Source organism: Mesoplodon bidens (assembly GCF_964165515.1).
Source record: "Mesoplodon bidens genome assembly, chromosome: 17".
Classification (NCBI taxonomy): domain Eukaryota; kingdom Metazoa; phylum Chordata; class Mammalia; order Artiodactyla; family Ziphiidae; genus Mesoplodon; species Mesoplodon bidens.
The window spans coordinates 75,642,681-75,663,352 of record NC_138174.1 but is presented as its reverse complement, the minus strand read 5'-3'; the positions used below and the strand labels follow the sequence as shown (position 1 = coordinate 75,663,352).

General features: G+C 49.3%; 1 protein-coding gene across 3 annotated transcripts in view; it reads right to left on the bottom strand.

Annotated features, from left to right (window-relative positions):
- Positions 1 to 20,212, bottom strand: part of ARHGEF7 (Rho guanine nucleotide exchange factor 7) — a 125,221-nt gene extending 105,009 nt beyond the window's left edge. For all 3 annotated transcript variants that reach the window (XM_081214846.1, XM_081214843.1, XM_081214844.1), the window contains exon 1: positions 19,806 to 20,212. In XM_081214846.1, the coding sequence (XP_081070972.1) occupies positions 19,806 to 19,970 (165 nt within the window). In that variant the 5' untranslated portion in view covers positions 19,971 to 20,212. The remainder of the gene's footprint in view (positions 1 to 19,805) is intronic.
- Between the last annotated feature and the right edge of the window lie 460 nt (positions 20,213 to 20,672).

The window sequence follows — 20,672 nt, the reverse complement described above, 5'->3', positions numbered from 1 at the left end:
ACTCCGTACTTTTTGGTACCCTTTGAATTTTGTACCACATGAAAGTATCATTAAATAAATACATTTTTAAAAGAATACTCCAATCTAATGTTCTCGCAGGTCAAGGTGCCTCCCCATTAGAAAACAGTCCTTTTTGGAGAGCCCGGCTGTCAGTGTGTTGGGGTCCTCGTGAGGCAGATCTCCACCACGCCATGCCAATATGCAATGCTATGCTTAAAATCCTAAATTCACCACCTAAAAGTCTAATTAGCACTGAATGTAATGACCTGGTAGCCATTGCTTTATTCTAACTAGAGTGCAGCTGTCTCCTGATCAGGGACCACACTTGTCCATAGCTCTCCGCTCACTCTGCAGCCAGAGAGTTTCAGGGGAGTGAAAGCAGAGGTCTACAGAGCTCACTTGGAGGCTACGGGGCTCCTCCTCCAAGTCCATGGAAAACAGTGAAGCATCCAGCAGAGAGCTCAAGGACTTGGCAGCTAAATACCAGATAGTAAATTAGCTCCCAAAGTGTGTGGCCTGGGATTACAAGTAGTTACTGGAAGACACTTAAGCTTTTAATAAAGTACATTTTCCTTTGGCTTCCCTTCTTCAATATATCCCAAAGCCCAGCTCCTGTATGGATGCTACGGTCATCTGGGGAAAAATAAAGATGTCATCCATTAGTGTGGAGCTAGGCAAGCCATAAAGGGTGATCAGAAATATGAATGCACTAAGTTCAGCCATCCCAGACATGGGGGATGTCAGGGGCAGGCAGACCAGCAAGACTGCGTGGCTTAAATTAGCTCGGGTGTCCCCCGAGGCCCGGTTCCCACAAGCTCTAAAAGCACATTTTAAGTCCTTCAGAGACGGTGGCGACAGTCCCAAATTGATACCAGTGCCAAAAATGGATTTTTTTAAATGTGGGCATAAACTTTCACCAAACTACCTAGGTTAAATTTCTCCACTGCATTTGTGTTTTGCTCTGCCAGTAATGTTAGATCAAAACAGGCAGGTGAGTAGTAATCATCAAATGAGAGCAATCTTGAAAATAGTACATGCCCTGTGGTGGCTGTGATCCAGACACCTGGGACGCAGAGGTGCACGGGCCAGGCCGTCATTAATGTCTCGTGCCTTCCTTAAGCAGACGCCATTTCTTACACCTTTGAAGGATCTTGATATAGGGAAACAGGAGTACGAATTCCTAAGACAACTCAGACTGGGCCTTGTAATCAGAGACTTTTCTTAACTGAAGTTTCGCCTGTTCATATGGAATAATCATCCCTTTTTACCTCTCATTCTCATGCTTTCAACCCAACGGAAACATGTATTTTGTAAATCTGAGCCACTGCTTACTTTCCTCTTAAGCTCAATTTCTGCAGTGTTTCTGGTCCTTTGACATCCATCTCCTCTCCTACTGAGCACATTTCAGAATGGCTACCAATGTCTTTGCCTGTGTCCATTGGTGGAAAAGCCTGTAGAGAGGCTCGTGGTCTCCGATGGGAGGGTGCCATGTACCTCTGCAGTGTCAGTGCAGCAGGTAGGGGCGAGAATACCCCCAGGAGAGGAGCCCCACCCCCCAGGACCATGGGGCACTGGTGGCCGCAGGCCTCATGGGTCTGCTGTTTGCCTCACGGACAACCCAACCCCCTACCTTTGACCGAGACACCTCAAGGTAGAATGTCAAGTCCTGTCCCCGCAGCCACTGCTGGGATTGCACCGATGGAACCTGTGTCCTCAGGTGTCTGCGCGGGGCCTGTGTGGCCTGCCACCCCATTGGTTTACCTCGCTGTGCACGCTCCCTCCTTTCCCACACAGTGAAGCCAGGGGCAGCAGTGGGAGCTTCGGAGCAGCGCCCTGCCTCGTGCCCGACCAGCCCTCCTGGTGAAAGAACCCGTCTTTCATTTCTAAACAGCCCGAGAAGCTGCATTTAAGGCAAGTTAAAGCCTCTGGGCCAGAAGATGGGACACTGACCACCTTGGAGAAAGTTCTGTTTTCACCCACACGTTAGCATGTAGGAGGTTTGAAGGCGCGCAGAGAGGGCTGGCTGACTTTGGAGAGAGGCTGGGAAGCGAAAGGGAGCCTTCACCAGAGGAAGGAACGTGAATAAGGGGAGAGGAAAAAGCTGAGGACGCTCACTGGCAAGTGTGCCTCTCTATAACTAGCAGCCAAGACCCTCCCCAGAGGGAACGGCAGGGGAAGCAGGCGACCACAGCTTGGGACACTCGTGCTGTAAAAGCCTCTTGCATGAAAGAAGCCAGTCGAGACTTCATATTAAGTGTGAGTAATAAAAAGGTGATAAAAAGCTCGGTATCTCCCGGAGCTCTTAAGTACCTGCAGAGTACCCGCTGAAATAGGGCTGTAGCTGTGTGTAAGATGTGGAGCAGTATGTAGTTCAAAACTACGTTTTCAACCGATCACTTAGAAAAACTGACCTTGATTAGTTAAAGATAAGGCGGCCAATGCATCCTCAGGAATTCTATTTCTCCCATATTACTGTAGCTGGAACATCTCCCTGCACATCTATAATTTGCCTGCCACATCACTCCTCTGCTCAAAACCCTCCAAAGCCCCCCATTTCACTCAGAGTAAAAGCCAAAGTCCTTTAAGAGAATAAAAGGTAAGACGCAGACTGGACGAACGTACTGTATTTGCGAAACACACATCCAATCACGGATTTATATCTAAAACATACAAAGAACTACTAAAACTCAACAATAAGGAAATAGACAGCCCAATGTAAAAATGGGCAAAAGACCTGAACAGTCTCCTTACCAAAGAAGAGATACAGATGGCAAGGCAACTAAACATATGAAAAGATGATCCACATCATATGTCATCAGGGAAATGCAAATTAAAAGAACAGTGAGACACTGCCGCACACCCATTAGAATGACACAGATCTGGACTTCCCTGGCAGTCCAGCAGTTAACGCTTCACCTTCCAGTGCAAGGGGTGTGGGTTTAATCCCTGGTCAGGGAGCTAAGAGCCCACATGCCCCGCGGCCAAAAAAATAAAACAGAAGCAATATTGTAACAAATTCAATAAAGGCTTTAAAAATGGTTCACATCAAAAAAAAATATTTAAAAAAAAAAAAAGAATGACACAAATCCAACACTGACAACACCCAATGCTGGCGAGGACGTGGAGCAACAGGAACTCTCATCTGCTGCTGATGGGAATACACACTGGTCCACACCGTGGAAGAGACTTACTTATAAAACTAAACATCCTCTTATCATAAGGTCCAAAAATCTTGCTTCTTGGGTAAATTTGCTTTACCCAAATGAGTTGAAAACGTGTCCACGCAAAAACCTGAATACAAATGTTTATAGCAGCTTTATTCATAATTGCAAAAAGCTGGAAGTAATCAAGATGCCCTTCAGTAGGCGAATGAATAAATAGACTGTGGTCGATTCAGAAGATGGAAGATCATTCAGCAATAAAAGAAAATGAGCCACGAAAAGGCATGGAGGAGACTTCAGTGCATGTTACTAAGTGAAAGAAGCCAATCTGAAAAGGCTACGCACTGTATGATTCCAACAATATGACATCCTGGAAAAAGTAAAACTATGGCAACAGTAAAAAGATCAATGGTTGCCAGGGACTAGGGGAGAGGACAGGATGAACAGGCAGAGCACAGAGAATTTTTAGGGCAATGAAACCATCCTGTGTGACACTGTGATGATGGATATGTGTCATCTCCAAACCCACGGACTGCACAGCACAGAGTGAACCCTAACGTACATTATGGACTTTACTTAATAATGTATTGGTCCTGCTTCATCAACTGTAACAGGTGTCCCACACTAGCACAAGACTTTAATAATAGGGGAAAGTGGAGAGGGGTGGATGGAAATTCTGTGTACTTTCTGCTAAATTTTCTGGAAACCTAAAACTGCAAATAAAGTCTACTCATTTTTTTTTTAAGTCAAAGTCCTTATGATGGCTGAGCAGGCCCTGCACGGTCTGTTCCCTCGTTCCCTCCTTGACCTCATCATCAGCCAGCTGCTACTCTCCCCCAACTCACAGTGGCCTCTGCTGTTCCCAGAATTTGCCAGGCAGGCTCCTACCTCAGGACCTTTGCACAGCCTAGTCCCTCCACCTGAAATTCCCTTCTCCCCGATGTTCACGTCATGCCTCGCTCATATACATCAAGTCTTTGTTCAAATGTCACTTTTCTGTAACGCCTACCCTACCTACCAGAAGTAAAACGGCAATGTCACCCTAATTGCTGGCATCCCCCCCCCATTTTTCTCCATAGCCCTATCACTGTCTAACATGCTCTTCAGTCTACTTGTGTACTATGTACACGTCCAGAATACCTCCCTGTGCGGTGAAATATATGCTGCACAGGCAGTCTGTTTGATGAGTGTTACATCTCAACACCTGGCATATACAAGCACTTAGTATATTATTGGTTCAGTGAATTAATGGTTTAATTAATTTAATTAATTAATGGTTTAATTAACCTTTGCCTATGACACTAATTCGGTACCAGAATCACTTGGTTATAGCCACCTGAAGTGAAGGTGAGTGATGCTGACAGCACCTAGAAACAAAAAGTAATATAGTTGGTCTCATATGAGAATTGAATATTTGAGACAGGAGCTGTGCTGAAAAACACTTGGAAATATAATCACCATAGACAAAACAGTACAGAGACATAAAAGACGCTCTTGGGTTTTACCATAAACCCTAAGCCCTGTCTGTCACGGCTGACGGATGCATCCTATTACCACCGGCTCCGTCTGAGGCTGGCCGCCCGGCTGCTGCCCAGCTCACCGAGGACCGCCAGCTCGGCGTCCAGGGCTCCGTTTTCGCTCTGTGTGTATCAGGCGTCGGTCAGCCAGGCGCCGCGGAGAGCCAGCACTCTGGTTTCAGCGCCGTCTCCTGTCACTGAGGAAGATCGCTGCCTCGAAGCGGGGCTCCCGGAACCAGCTGGCTGGCGCCCCCAGGCCTCAGCTCCTGTCGGCGCTGGCACGTTGTACAGCCGCCCACGAGACCTGCGTGGGGACAGGCTTGCCTTATGCCCGGGTCCTAAGTTTCACAAAGGGGCCAGAACAAGCTGATGAGGCCCTCCCGTGATTCTGACATTTCAGAGCTGAGAGACACACGGGGAGAGCGGGACAGGGAAAGCAGTGAGGAAGGGCGCCGCCAGAGCTGCAGCTTGTCCTTGGTCCGCTAGCTCGGCTCCCCGTGGCCTCGGGGGGCAGGCGCAGCCCTCACCGCATCCCGCTCCTTCAGCCTGCTTCCCCTCCATCCCCAGGTCCACAGGTTCCGTCCTCTGTACTCGACTTCTGAGCCAGCCGGTAAGCTTTACTTCAGTTATTCTGTATCTCAGCTCTGTAATTTCCGTATGTTTCTTTTGCATAAGCCCTCTTTCTTTGCTGCGGTCTCCTATTCTTCCACTTGTCTCAAGAGAATCTGTCATTGTTTTTGAAGCCTTTTTATGATGGCGGCTTGAAAACCCTTGTCAGGTGATTCCAGACTCATTCACTGCGAGGAGACGGTCGCTGAAGCTCGTCTCCACCACGACACCTAGAAAAGCAGGTCCTGTGACCAGACATGGGTAGGGGTCGGGGAGGTTGCCAGAAACCATCTCTGTTTTCTCCATATTCAGTGACAAAGTGAATTCTTAGTTGGCTACTGAATTGAAAAGCATAGACTGCAATGAACTCAAGACGCACGTCCTCGGTGGCGGTGGAAGGCCAGCATGCGCCACAGACCCTGCAGACCTGCAGAGAAGCAGGGCCCCAGTTTAAGGACCCTATAGGCCCACGGCCCCTGGGAGCAGCACGGGACGAAGGCACAGCTCAGCGGACCTACTCGCTGGACCCAGATGCCCCCCACCCACAGCTCAGCAGTGCGGGTGATTCACCCCTCCCCCGAAAGCTGTAGTTTCAAAGAGAACCCTTACCCACAGGTGTCTCCATATCTTTCGGTCGCTTTTAGCGACTCGTCATCTTACTTAGCTATGGTTCCTCCCAACCCTAATATGAGTATTTCAAGGATTCCTCCTTAAGTGCCTCAACTTAAATAATACATTCATCAAATCTCATACAAGCCTCCTGAGCTTGGCCTCAATACAGATGGTGTTTCTCTTCTGTGTATTTTTTTAAATATTTATTTATTTGGCTGCTCCGGGTCTTAGTGGCAGCACGCGGGATCTTTAGTTGCAGCGTGTGGGATCTCTTGAGTTGCAGCTGTGGGATCTAGATCCCTGACCAGGGATCGAACCCGGGCCCCCAGCATTGGGAGTGTGGAGTCTTAGCCACTGGACCACCAGGGAAGTCCCTCTCTTCTGTTTTATGCAACAATTTTCTAGATGTAAAGAAACATGAGGAATCCCATTTTCCAGATAAACTCCAAGTGCCCCTTCCAATCCAAGGCAGGATTTCGTTCCAGGCTCTCTACCTCCATGTTTCAATGCCCCAAAAGCCCACAGAGAAGCAGCATGGGGTCTGCTCTGTCCTGAACTAAAAGGCACTAGGTTAGGAAATTTCCCAAGCATGGCGGTGGGGGCCACATCCAGGTAGGTGAGCAGCCTGTGCTCACCTGTGGAAAAGCCCCCAGGTGACCACACCTCGGTCTCCCGTCTTCTTAAAGCGCCATGCATGCAATCTGGCTGGTCCCAGGTTATGGTACTCCTGAGCTGAGGAGCTCAGTGGGCCGTCAGTGGTCCTGAAATGTGTCCCCTGGAACAGCAGCATCAGCATGACCTGCACACCTATGAGAAACGCTGATCCTCAGCCCCACCCAGACCTACAGAATCAGAAACTCTGGGGTGGAGTCTGGCAGTCTGTATTTTCACAAGCCATCCAGGCGCATTTGGGCACGCTCAAGTGTAAGAACCACATAGTCACCTAAGCCAAAGGTACAAAGCAATGAAAAGCCCATCATTACTTGAAAACAACTTGAAATGCAGGTACTGCTAACTCTGGTATCAGTAATTTCACTAACATTTTTACATAAAATTGTAAAAATTTTTATACAAAAAATTAATTGTTGGGCAGCTATGCCACTTCCAGCTGTAAGAAAAAGAAAACCATCGCAACCCAGAACTTTTCAAGCCATAAGCTCCTCAATGAGAGAGAAAGAGAGAGAGAGACTTCTTCCTTCCCTACACCCGCTCCCAATAATACTCTCCCCACCATCCTCTCAAAGAAAAAGAATTAAGGAGAAAAAATAACTGGTGAGCTTCCATTCCCCACACGTGGAGACAGGCTGAATAGTGCGGGTTTTATTGCTTTGATTGGGAAAAATAATACCCAAAAGCTAAACACTGCTTACATTTACTGTGGTTATTTAGGGACAATATTCCCGATAAACACTGCTTGATTTACCTTTATCTCCCTTCTTTTATTATGATATGTAACTAATTGTGAGCATTTTCTAAATGAGAAAGAGAAAGCAAATCCCAGGAGAGATGTGTGTATACTCATAAAATTATAAAACAAATAGTCCTCAACTTGAACCTGAACTTTCTAAAAATTATACGTTGACATCCCTAAAAGGTCTTAACCTCCATCAGATCTGGGCTTTCAAATGTCAGCGGCAAAACACAGACACAGCCTAGAGCAGTAAGTTCTCAGCCATGTCCCCATCTTTACCTTTAAAGCCATTCGTAAATGTAAAATGAATCAAAGGGGGAAGTAAAATGAATCAAAGGGGGAAGATTAAACACCTGACGTTAATTCGTTTAAGACAAGACGGAAACCTCAGATGGCTCAGAGTTACCACTGTTTAGTCTCAACACACTCTCTGGACTTGAACACATGTTAAAACAGGTAGGAAATGAGGGGGAAAACACCATAGATATACTTCTCTGAAGCCACTGAAAGAAATAGTTTTCTAGAGTCTCCTTTATCAAGAAAAAAACAGCTGAAGGTCAACTTCCTCTTAACAAAATTTCCGAGTTCCTGAGCATCATAATGTGAAAACTCGCTGTAAATTCATACATCTCTGCGTCCAGCGGGCCCTCTGTGGGTGCCCAGCTGTCCCCCACTCACGCTCCACACTCCAACATTCTCTGCTCCCCAACCTCCGTGTCCGCAGCTGCCCCCGTTCCAACACCCCCTCCCCAGCTCCTCTGTCTGTCCTGAGCTCACACTCCCCCCTTTACCTGAGCACAGGCGCCCTTGCTAAGATCACAAATGACTGGGTTGACCGCTCAGCCAGGCCTGCCCAGCACAGTCCAGGCGTGCCCGCTGTCCCAGGATGATCAGTGACAGAGCCCTCTTCCCTTCAAGCACACTGCCAATGCTTTTTGGGTTTGGGGTTTTGAAGCCCACTCCCTTGGCCTCTCGCAGTCTACTGGACATCCTCCTCCACTGACTTCAGGTCACCACACTACCCCCGGACTTAACCACCACCTTCCTTAGCCCCTCAGGCTCGTCCGCATTGCCTGGCCAGCCACGTCTGAGTCCCCAAGGCCTTCTGGAGCTCTCACTCTGTAATTTCCCCTTGGGAAAACTCACCACCCCACACTTGCATTCACATCTCTATGGTGTCACTCCCAAATTTATACCCAGCCCAAATGTCCTCTCTGAGCTCCAGTTCAGCACCCTCGGCACTGAATCCATTCATGACCTTCTTGATCCAAGCCTAGGCCCCAGGCCAGGCTCCCACTCACACAGGTGACTCCGCCAGCCATCCCGGTGCACAGCCAGAATCCCGGGAGTTACGTGGACCCACCATGGAGCCCCGCTACCTGCCTTCCCTCACCCTCTCCCCCGCCACCTTCGTGGTTTGGGCAGCATGGTGTCCATCCCAATCCCAGCTCCCACTGGCTCTCAATGGACCACACTAAGAACTTAATAACGCTCTTCTCCGCATCCGTTCTGGGCCCCATCTAATCCATTTCCCACACTGGAAAGTTTGGAGTATTGTTTTCAAAATCTGAAACTGATCACATCATCCTTCCCTTTAAAACTCTGAAAAACCTTTACAACCCAAAGTCACTCAACGTCCCGTGGGGCCTGGCGCGTGGCTCTCTCTCCAGGAGCACTTGAGCTCTCCCTCGGTCTCAGCACTGTGGCCACCCAGACGTCCCCCACTGCTCCTCTAACTACACAGCCCCTCTACTCACGCCAGAGCCCACTCATGTACTGCTTCTGGAGGAGACCTTCCCTGAGACACCACCTGTCCCCTCTGCCAGGTGTAAATCAGCTTCCTCAGCTACACACTTTGAGAAATCTGCTCCTCCCCTTCAGAGCATGTATCTCAATTTGTAAAGCAAATTCAAACAGTATCTTTAACGTGCTTCCCCTTCACTAGATGGTATGCGAGTCTATTTTTGTTAATCATTAAGTGTCCCAGCACAATCCTTGAACCACAGTAGACACCTGATACAGATTTGATGAGAAGATAAACAGATAAATAAGTGAGCTCTTGGGCAAGGAGGCTAAGTATACTTGCACTTTATAATTCTGTACACGTTTTCTGAACAATCAGGTTCAGAAGTAGAGGGCTGGCAGTAAAATGAATTAAAGCTCCACTACGCGCAACTCGCAGGGTGAAACTGTCAGGTAACACACACTGAGATGTGATCAACATACAGTAAACTGCTCATACTTAAAGTGTACAGTTGGAGCAGTTGCAACACATGTGCACTTGTGAAACCATCACCAGAATCAAGGTAATGAACACCCCTACCCCCCAGAGGACTCCTTGTGCCCTCAGAGTGTCTCTACGCAAGCACTGGTCTACTTTCTGTCACTACAGATTATGATGGCTTTTTTGTAGAATTTTATATAAGGGGAATCATACAGTATGAACTTTTTTTCTAGCTTCTTTACTCAGCATAATTTTTACCCACGCTATAGCATATTCCCTTTTATTGCTGAGTAGTGTTCTATGGAAATACAATACTTTGTTTATCCAGATACCAGTTGAAAATATCTGGGTTGTGTCTAGTTTGTGGCTATTTAAAAATAAAGTCCCATTTCCTTGGGTAAACACCTAGAAATGGAATTGCTAAATCATTTGGTTGATGTGTGTTTAATATTTCAAGAAACACCATTTTCTAAAGCGGCTGTACAATTTTCATTCACATCAGCAGTGGATGAGAGTTCCAGCCCATCCACATCCTTGCCGACACGTGGTAGGATCAGTCTTTTCAGTTTTAGCTGTTCCAATAGGTGTGTGTAGTGGTATCTCACTGTGGTTTTAATTTACATTTCCCTAGTGACTAATAATGTCGAGCATCTTTTCATGTGCCTGTCATCTGTATACCTTCTTTGGTGAAGTATCTGCTCAAAACGTTTGCCCATTTTTTAAATTGACTGTTTCCTTATTACTGAGTCTTGAGAGTTCCTTATACATTCTGGATATAAGTCTTACTTGGTAGAATTCACCAGTTAGGATATCTGGCCTGGAATTTTCTTTATGAGAAGCTTTTAAACTACAAGTTTAAATTTTGTAATAGATACAGGGTTACTGAAGTGATCCGTTTCTTCTTGAATGAACTTTGGTAGTCTGTGTCTTCCATGGAAATTGTACTTTTCATCTAAGATATAGAATGTATCGGCATAAAGACGTTCATAAGATCCCGTTATTACCCTTTAAACAACTGTAGAATCTATAGTGATTCTTCACATTGGTCATTGGTGTCTTCTGTTTTTCCTGGCCAGTTTAAGAGGCCCATCAACTTTACTGATTTTTCTCAGAGAACCGGCTCTTGGCTTTGTTGGTTTCCTCTAGTAATTTTCTGTTTTCCACGTCACCCATTCCCATACTGTCCTTTATGGTTCTCTTTTGTCTGTTAGTTGCTGTGGGTTTAATTTTGCCCTTATTTTTCTATCTTCCTAAGGTAGAAGCTCTATTACAGCCAACAAAAGACTTAAATCATATGCAGGGTGAGTTCTCTCTCACTCCCAGAATATCGTTTTAACAATTTATAATCAGGGTGCTTAAGACTCACACCCAACAAAATATAGTTACTGTTAGTTATTTGAAGAACCAGCCTTGGCTCACTGACATGGCAGTTACTTGAATTCAGTCTAAGTAAATGTGCTTGGTCAGAGGTCAGAGGAAGGAGAAGCAAACTCTTCTCCATTTCTCATCTGCTGATTAAGTCTGAGAGACACTCAGTTCCAGTCTCTCATCATTTAAAAGCAAGGCTTAAAAGTGTGGTACTTTCTGGAAGCTTAACCTTTGCCACAAGGCTGTCGAGAATTTAACCCCATTCTATTTATGGAGCTTGTTTTCAAAAGAAACAAAAATGCCTTAACAAATAAGAGAACGGCAACCAGAAAATTTCATGTTTCCGTGAGAAGAAATCTGTTACCAGCACCAATGTCATGTGAGCATCGTTGAACAAGCCAATTTCTCCGGCACCACAGAAAGATCGCCCTGCGGTTACTCAAGAAATCGAGCCTGAAGAAGATTCCACGTGTTCCCACGCCTCTTACACCTCCTGAGAGCAAGCAACAGAGGCTATGGGCCAGGATGATCCATCTGAAACTCCTAATTTTCTGTCAAAACCCCTTTAACTTTCTTTCGTAAAGTGAATGACAAAGTGATAACCTTTTGGCAGGCGTTCAGAAAGTAACAGGCTTTTTCAGAAAATCTGTATTCCTGACAAAAGACTTCTGAACAAATTTGCTAACTTCAGATGGAACTTAAAAGTCTCTTATGAACTTAAACCGTCTCAAGCACAGGAAATCGGTGGGAAAGTGTCTTCCTGGCAGAAGCATAGCAGTGAGACACTCAGAAATGAGGGAGAAAGGCCACCACAGGCCAGGGTGTTTACAAATAACCCAAACTAGACTGTTGTAAGGATTTTTGTTAGACTGCTAAAAAACCATGCTGCCAGAGCATGACTTCACTGCCAGAAACTGCGACTTCAAAGCAAACTTGGAAATGAGGATTCCCATTTTAAACTAAAACTAGATATAAACTGGAAGGTTTCAAGTGCTACACTTTTTTTGGTGCTGAATTACATTCACCTTCTTTAAAGAAAAGATAGGAACTTTATCGGTCGCTTTAAAAAAAAAGCTGCTCTAAGTGTAATAATAATTAACGTTACGCACAGAACACCACTTCCGTTCTCCAGACTTGTACCGTGTCCACTGCCACGGTGAGGCTGAAGGACAAGCAGCCACGAAAGCTCAGTGGCAGCTGAAGTGAGCTTGTGTTTTTGTCCGTGCGGCTGCAGGTCCACCGGGCAGCGCTGGGCTCGCCTGAGCTCGGATCACGCAGCCGATCCGGGCAGCAGCTCTGCCGACCTGGGCTAGGCTCTCCCACAGTTGGGGTTGGTGGGCTGCAGGTGGGTCCAGGAGGCCTCGGCAGGGACAGTTGAGCTCTCTGCCCTGGGGTCTTGCACCCCTCAGCATCCGGGGCCCGGGCTGGTCCTCAGGGTGGAAGCAGAGTCTGAGAGAGCGTGGAAACACACAAGGCCTCTTCAGGCCTGGGCTAGGAAGTAGCACTTGTCACTTCTTTTTTTTTTAATTAATTTTTTTTATTTGGTTGTGCCGGGTCTTAGTTGTGGTAGGTGGGCTCCTTAGTTGCGGCTCCAGGGCTCCTTAGTTGCAGCATGCATGTGGGATCTAGTTCCCTGACCAGGGATCGAATCTGGGCCCCCTGCATTGGGAGCACGGAGTCTTACCCACTGTGCCACCAGGGGAGTCCCACACCTGTCATTTCTGCCACGCTCCATTGGCCAGAACAAGTCAAGGTCAGCTCAGATGCAAGAAGTGAGGAAACAGGCTTCACCTCTCAATGGGAAGAGCTGCAGTGTCACGCTACAAGGGCATGGCTACAGGGAGGATGGAGAATTGGGGCCACCTCCATAAACTACCACAACCCTCCTCTAATCTGCTGTGTACCCTAGGAGGCTCACCTCCATAGAGGCTCACCTTTATGCACCACTGCCCCAGAGCCTTCCCCCAGCACTGTCCTGGAGACAACATGCACTTAGACTACAGTGTGAATGACTCTCCCCAGACTGTGCAGTGCACAACTTACACAGCCATACGGTGCTGCCCTCAGTGAACCCGTCTGTACAATGATGAGTTTGGGCCGCGTGACATCTTGAGTATTCCTTCCACTGAGAATTCATAAATGCTTTACACTTCAGACCCGACGGTTTCTCTTATGACTTGACTAAAAAGTCAGTACAGAACACATGTATGTGTGTGCGTGTGTTTCCGTGTATACGATGCATACACTAGCATGCACACAGTAGGTGATAAATACATCAGTTAGATTTAACTATTTTGAAAAACTGTGTTGGAAATGTGTAAACATCCCCACCCTATCTCCCTGCCTTTGTACTACAGCAGACACAGCACTATCCCACAGAAGCAAGGCTGAGAACTACCAGACTGGTTCATAAAACTTTAAAAATTCAGAGCTAAAGTTAGAAGTACAAAAACATCAGGAAACAAATTCTCCTAACCTAACTTGGTAGAATTGAAGAAGGAGAGGAAAAGTCAGAAGTGGAACCCAGGATACACAGGGCCCAGGGATGGCCCCAACGCCCTCCCTCTGCAGACACAGGGCGGGCTGGTGGGCCCTCACTGCCCATCTGCGACTCCTGGCCCTTCCCATGGGTGAAACCCTATCTACACGAAACCTGAGCCCGCAGCTTGGCCCTCTGGCCCCGCAAGCCAGCAGCTGCATGCGCTCAGCAGAGGGCTCAGGAAGCCACATTCCGTGCTCCCACCACCCCAGACGATGGTAGTCTGGGAGGGTGGGAAGGGAGGGGCCACCAGCCCGCTAAGGTTGCAAGAATCTGCCCAGTTGTGAGAAAAAGGAAATATTCCAGGATTTGAGTAGCCTTATGGTTCAGATCCTGGCTTAGAGTTTTCCTGGACATAGCAGGAGAAGTTTTCAGTGTTGATCCATAAAATAATAATAACGTCCATCTACGAGGACCTGCTCTGTGCCCAGCACTGCACAAAACCCCTCGCATCTACTTGTCCACCCTCCTAACGACCTTACTGCGCCAACAGGCCGTTCCCTCCAGACAGGAATCGTTAATCTTGTTTTTAGGAGGGGAGGCAATTGAGAGAAGTTAGGCAGGTGCCCAAGGTCACACAGCAAGTGGATGACTCTGGAGCACATACTGGGACCACCCCATTTTACAGTGGCCCCGGGGGGGGGCGGCCGGTGGGTCTGAGGGACCCTAAACCTCCCGCCCCCCGTGCTGCCCGTGGCGGAGGTCAGTGCCCAGAGGGAGGGTGTGCCTTTTGCCACCTTCTACCAGCAGTGACAGACTCATGGGCGACTCCGGCTCCCACGTGATTCCAGTCCAAAAGTCTAGAGACAGCCCTACCAAAAAAGTTTATTATACACACACACACATACACACACAGTATTATTTCAGATCTTGGTTTAGATAGATTCCCAGTAAATGCAGAGTAATCCCTGAAGCAGGAACCAGCCCTGACTCAGCGCAGGTGGGTGCCCAGCAGGTGCTCACTAAGGCAGCCCAAAAGGTCCCCAACCAGGGCAGCAGGCACACCTGGGGTGGAACCTTCCACCTTGAGCCAGCTGGGGACCCGGGCTCGGCAAACTGCCGGGCCTCAGTGTCCTCACCTGTGAAACGGGGAGACACGGGAGGACAGCGGGACGGCAGTTTAGCACCGTGTCTGCAACTCAGGGCGCCCACAGTTGTTTCTTTAAAAGAGAACTAAAGGCGGGCAGTGCTCAAAGAAATGAGGGAAGAAGGCCACGACGGGTGTCACTTCTATTAATAGAATGCGGTCCTGGGAGAGCACAGACGCTGAGTCCTCCCACCCGAGAGCTCCCAGAGGCAGCTGCCCCTGATGAAAGGCCATCCTGCAGCCCTTCCCCCAGCGCCCTGCAAGCCCAAGTCACCCTGGGCGCGTGCGTGTGTGCGTCTGCGTGCGCGTGTGCGTCTGTGTGTGTGTGCGTGCGTGGGGCGGGGGGTGCGTGCATGCCAGCGTCCACACCATAGCACTTCCAGCGTGGGTCTCGGGAGGTCTCTGGAGGTAGTCCCGATTTAAATTGATTTTAGGTGGGGTTATTCTGAATGAGCCCGCAAATGCAGTTACAAGGGGCCTAAAACCCAAACAAGAATCACCCTGGTGCAGGGTCAAGATGGTACTTGAAAGTCACATGCTTCAAAGGCAGATGTTTATCATGACAAAATGAGCTATTCTGAAACCTTAAGCAGTTTCATTAGAAGCAACTTAATACAGCCAATAATTCAGTTTGCAAACTTTAAAGAAGCCTCCTTAAAAAACACAGGAGGTCACGTGTTCTATAACTCTTCCCCCTGCGGGCTTCACCCGCGCTGCTGAGCAGGTATTTACAGCAGCTACAGGGCAGGGCGCCGGCTTCCAAACCGGCTGGTCCTGAGTGAGGCCTCACACACCACACTGCCATTGCTGACCACGTCCTTCTCAGGGCCGAAGGGCTTAGAAAAGGCAAACTGCTCTCCGCGGGCACTCAGAGCTGCTGTCCGACTGGGACTTCTCTTCCACCCCACCCCGCCCAGCCCCAGAATCCTAGGACGGAGCAGAAAGCAAGTCAGGAATCAATTAGGAAAAAGCAGTTTCTCCTTCCCGTGCTGCATCAGAATTCACTGATTTTCTGCAAGCCTGCGGAAGACCAGCGAGGACTGCCTGATCACAGTTTGGGGAAATACAAACCATATTCTAATCCATGTGTCAGAAAAATCGGCGGAGGCTGGGCAGCTCAGACGCAGGTTCCCCCCAACGCCTCCGTTCCTCAGCGCCTGTTCCTCTCTGCCTGACATCCCGACATCCTGACTTTTGATTTCCTCCTGCCCCACACTGCTCTTGGGGTTTTTGTTTTTTTGTTTTTTTTGAATTTTTGAATTTATTTTTTATACAGCAGGTTCTTCTTAGTTATCTATTTTACACATATTAGTGCATACATGTCGATCCCAATCTCCCAATTCATGCCACCACCACCCCCACCCCCGACCACTTTCCCCCCTTGGTGTCCATACGTTTTTCCCCTACATCTGTGTCTCTGTTTCTCCTGCTCTTGTTTTTATAGTTATGTTTTCTCCTGGACTAAGACGCTTAAGAACTTGTTATTCAGTCTTTTTATCTCCAACAGCGCTTTGCACCCTTCAGACAGGTAAACACTTAATACGTTGGTTTGGTTCCAACGTATCATCCGACCTGTTATGGGTTGGATTGTGACCCCTGAAACTCACACGTTCAAGCCCTAAGCCCCAGGGCTGCTGAATGTGACCTTATTTAGAACCAAGGTCATTGCCCATGTAATGAGTTGAGGTCATACTGGGGGAGGGAGGCCCTAATCCAATGACTGGTGTCCTTATAAAACGGAAGTTTGGACACAGAAGAGACCCCAGGAGACGCCGTGGGAAGACTGGACTTGAGCTGCCCCGAGCCAGGAACCTCGAGAGGCCTCGGGGAGGCCGGGACAGACCCTCCCCACCCCTGCAGAAGGGGCGGCCCTGCCCACACTGCCATCTGGGACTTCGGCCCCCAGGGTGTGAGAGAATGAAGTTCTGTGTTTAAGTGCCTGGTCTGTGGTACTCTGTTACAGCAGCCCTAGGAAGCTAATACACAGCCAACAGCTTAAACCAGTCTGAACACACACGCACACCCAGGGCATCTAGCAGGGCCAGAGGGCAGCACCTGATTTGTGCATTACACAAATACTGACAGATGGAGTGTCTCCTGGGCAGCATTTTATGGGTTATGGTGTGCTCTGTTATCCTGGGCAAAGAGAGAGAGGACCAGGTTCCTTGAGTGTTTCGTGGTGAACCAAGAAACTTCATCTGCTGCAGTTACAAGTAAAATTAAAACAGCCTTGGGAATTCCCTGGCAGTCCAGTGGTTAGGACTCGGCTCTTTCACTGCCATGGGCCCGGGTTCAATCCCTGGTCGGGGAACTAAGATCCCGCAAGCCACATGGTGTGGCCAATAACTGACTGACTAAATAAATAAATAAAGCAGCCTTTCACGACTTCCATTATTTGAATGTGGCTTCCTAGTCTTATGGAAGTTTCAGAGGATGGAACATGACTGCCTCTCAACCTCACCCCCTTTGACTAAGTAGTCCAGGGATGTTTAAAGTGTTAACTCACGAGCTCAGCGCTCACAAGCCTCCCTGGAGTCTCCAGTCTTCGTGTGTTTCTCATCACAGGAGGAAGGACGGAAGCAAACAGTGTGGGCAGGTCAGCAAAGCAGCCCGGCCACTACTAGACAAAACCAAAGCGGCAGAGCCTCATGCGCGAAGATTCAGGAGACCTTGGAACGCCCATTTTTCTCTCCCCTATGGCAGAGAACATATCAGAACACAGCGTTGGCAATAACTAAACGTGTCTCTTTTCATAAGCCCCTCCTGTCCCTGGCTGACCTTCCACCTAAAGAAAAGCAGGCTGCATGAGGGGAACCTCAACAGAACGCTTTTTAAAATGAGCAGAACAATCTGAACTGAAATGAACTTCCACTTAGTTCCTCACCCTCTTCGCCGGCCCTAAAACAGAACAAACCAACAGAACGCATGAAACATACTACGACATGCTTTCTTAATAAAAGGCACATGGGAAACCCCAGCCACCTCCACACGTTTCTCCATTCTGCACTACGCTATCCCCGGCCGAATGGTTCGTGTTACATTTTGTGAATTTGCAGAAGTTAAGCTGCAGGCTGCTTACATCTCATTAACCAGTCTTCTGTGTGTTCACGTAGCAAACTGGGGTCAAGTTAAGAGCCTTTCAGTTCCATGTGAATACTCGGTGAAGTTTCCAAATGTTCCTTTTTAAGGAAAAACGTCCTCAGACTAACATTCCCACATTCGGTGAAAGCTGTTCGGCGTGTGTGCTTCCTGGCAGACGTTATTCGGTGTGCACGCAAACAACGGAAAGTTCAGCTAAATAACCCTTCTTGGGAAACGGAAAATGCTCGTGACATTTCTAAAACCCAGGGTTTCCAGAGGTGGGGAATGGCTAACATTTTACTGCCCAAACCTACCGTCACACCACAGAGAATCGGTAGCTCTGTCTATAACGTGCTACTTTGACGTTGAACTTTCACTGTGACTGTGTCCCTCTAAACAAACCAGTTGGGGCCCAGGGGGAATAAAAGGGTAGCTACGCTATAAGAAGTTTCAAATGACCACAGTTTTAGAACATGTTGGGTTGTTTCAGTTTGGCTTCTGCAAATTAAACATGTTATTCATTCCTCTCTTTGTTGTTTCCGAGATGAAAGGAATGCTACAGTTTTCTAAGAAAATCTTTCTCCATTTAAAAGAAAGTGATTATTGAAGTCTGCCAGTCAATATGAATGCAATTAATATGCCAAATAATATATGCATTGATAATGACATGTTTTTATCAAACAGCCTCTGAAGTTTCTTAAAGCTTCACTTTTAGAAATGGAAGTCTTTTACATAAGCCTATTTTGGTAAACTTAGCATGCATTTTCAATGCCTTTCAACATCTGTCTTTTATTACCAGAGGTCCTGATAGCCAGATGACAGCGAAGTATTTTGAGCGCCTGGAAAGACAGAGCCTGCTCCTTATTCCTGTCTTAAATCATAATTTGATTGTGACATCAGGTTCATTTAGAAGCAACATTTTTATTTCCTGGACAGACAGGCAGCTATTCACTCTAAAATGCAGGTTCTGTTTTCATAAATATGTTCCTAAAACTAGTAGGCGTACACAATTCATATTAAATAAAATCTTCTCTGACCTTTTAAATGTAGTGCCAGAACATGAGCAACTTAAAAGTTTAAACAGTTTACTTTTTAAAGTCACCCAATTAACATTTTATTATTGGCAAAGTGATACTGTGCTTTTCGGGCCAATACACCCCATTTAAAAAATTAAATAGTTTTTCTTAATTATGGTGCACTTTAATTTCTACATTTAACACCATTTAAGTGATTGTTGATCCTAAGATTATGTACTGGCAAAAAAACTGGGATAAGATTGTAGTGTCTTTGAGATACAGGGATCCACCGTTTTAAAAAGCGCTCTCTCCGCTCGCCCCTGCTTTGTCAGCTGAGCCACAGAAAAGCAAACTTTAATCACTCAGAGTTGCGGTCAAGGTTCACCCTCCAGCCCCAAGGAAACCACAAGTCACGAAGAGGAGAAGCAGGGTCTGTAGGACTAGGGATTCTGTTCAAAATCAGGTATGAACCTGAAACTGAAATCTAGGACTTGAAGCCAGCCTTGAAGTATGCCAAGGCTTTCCAACCCTGTGTCTGCCATCCTTTGGGCTTGGAGACATGAGCATTCTTTCATGGGGAGGGCAGTAAATCATTTCACAACCCAGCCCTCAGCTACTGATACATGCATCCTTTAAAAATGCATAGCAATTGGTCAATTAAACAGAGGGCGAAACTCTCGTACGATACCACCAACAAAAGCTGTTCAAACAAAGCCTGGGAGGACGCTTTGCACGGCGGTTTTCTGCTCAGGTCACGGAGAGGGGCGACTCCTCCTTCGGGCGGGGCAGAGCGGAGCTCCCCGTCCCTCCCGGCCTCCCCGGGGCCGTTCCCCTTGAATGCGGCCCGGACCCCTCCCCAGCCGGCCCCGCACACAATGGCGCCCCGAGCGGGATCCCGCCACCGGGTCCTCGCGCCAACAGCGCGCCCCCCGCGCGGGCCGCGTTCCCGGGTCCGCGCACAAAGGAGGCGCGTGGGCTCCTCCGCGCCCCGCGCTCTCCCGGCCCGCGCGGCCACCAGGTGCCGGCGCCAGCGACCCCGCGCCCGAGCGCCTCCGCGCATCCCGGGCCGCGGTGGGGGCAAGGTGGGGCGCGGGGCCTCCCGCCGCCCGCGGCGCCCGCCGCCGGGCCTCCCACCGCTCCGGGCCTGGCTGCCGCGGGGGCGCGGGCCGGGGGCACTCACTTTCTCGATGGTCCCGGGCAGCAGGCGCTCCAGCAGCCTGCAGAGGACCACCCCATCCTTCAGAGACGCCTGCAGGAAGCCCTCCGGGTCCGAGATGGTTTTCTTGGGCGACTCCAGCACCCCCAAGGTAATGAGCCACGTAACGGTCTGCTCGGCGGAATTCATAGCGGCGGCGCGCCCGGCCTCCCCGCGCCGCGAGCCCGTCTCGGCGCCGTTCACCTCGGAGCGGCCGCGGCCCGGCCGGCTGCGCCCACCGCCCCCTCCTCCTGCTCGCCCATGGAGAGGCCGGCGACGGCGATTGGCTCGGGCGGCGCCGCGGTCCGGCCGGCTCGCGCTCCCTCGCGTGCGTCCTGGCCGACTGTCAAGTGCCTTTTCATTAGATGCACATGAACCTGCGGCGGCCGCCCGGCGCCGCCCCCGCCGCCGCCTCCCGGCTCCCAGCCGCTGCCGCCGATGACATCACCGAGAGGAGAAGAAAGACGCCGCGCTGGAGCGGCCCCGGGCCTCCCGGACCCCGACCCCCGGCCGCCCCGGCACCCGGCGGCCGCACACGCGCCCCCGCGCTCGGGCCCGCCGCCGTGCGCCCTCCGCGCCCCGACCGGCTGTGCGCGCGCGTCCCCACCTGCGCCGCCGGGTGCCGGGCCCCCGCCCCAAGGGCCCGATGACCTCCAGCAGGCGACAGCCCGTCGGCCGGGAGGGCTCTACGGGCCTCCCAACCCGCGGGCCGCGCGCCCTTAACGGATGGCGCCTGGCTGGGCCCAAGCGCAGCCCCCTGGGACGCGAGCGCCCGGCCAGGCTCTTCTCGTTGTCCTGTCCCTTCTGCTTCCTTCTTCCCTCCTTGGAAGACTTGGAATCCTTTCCTTGTAT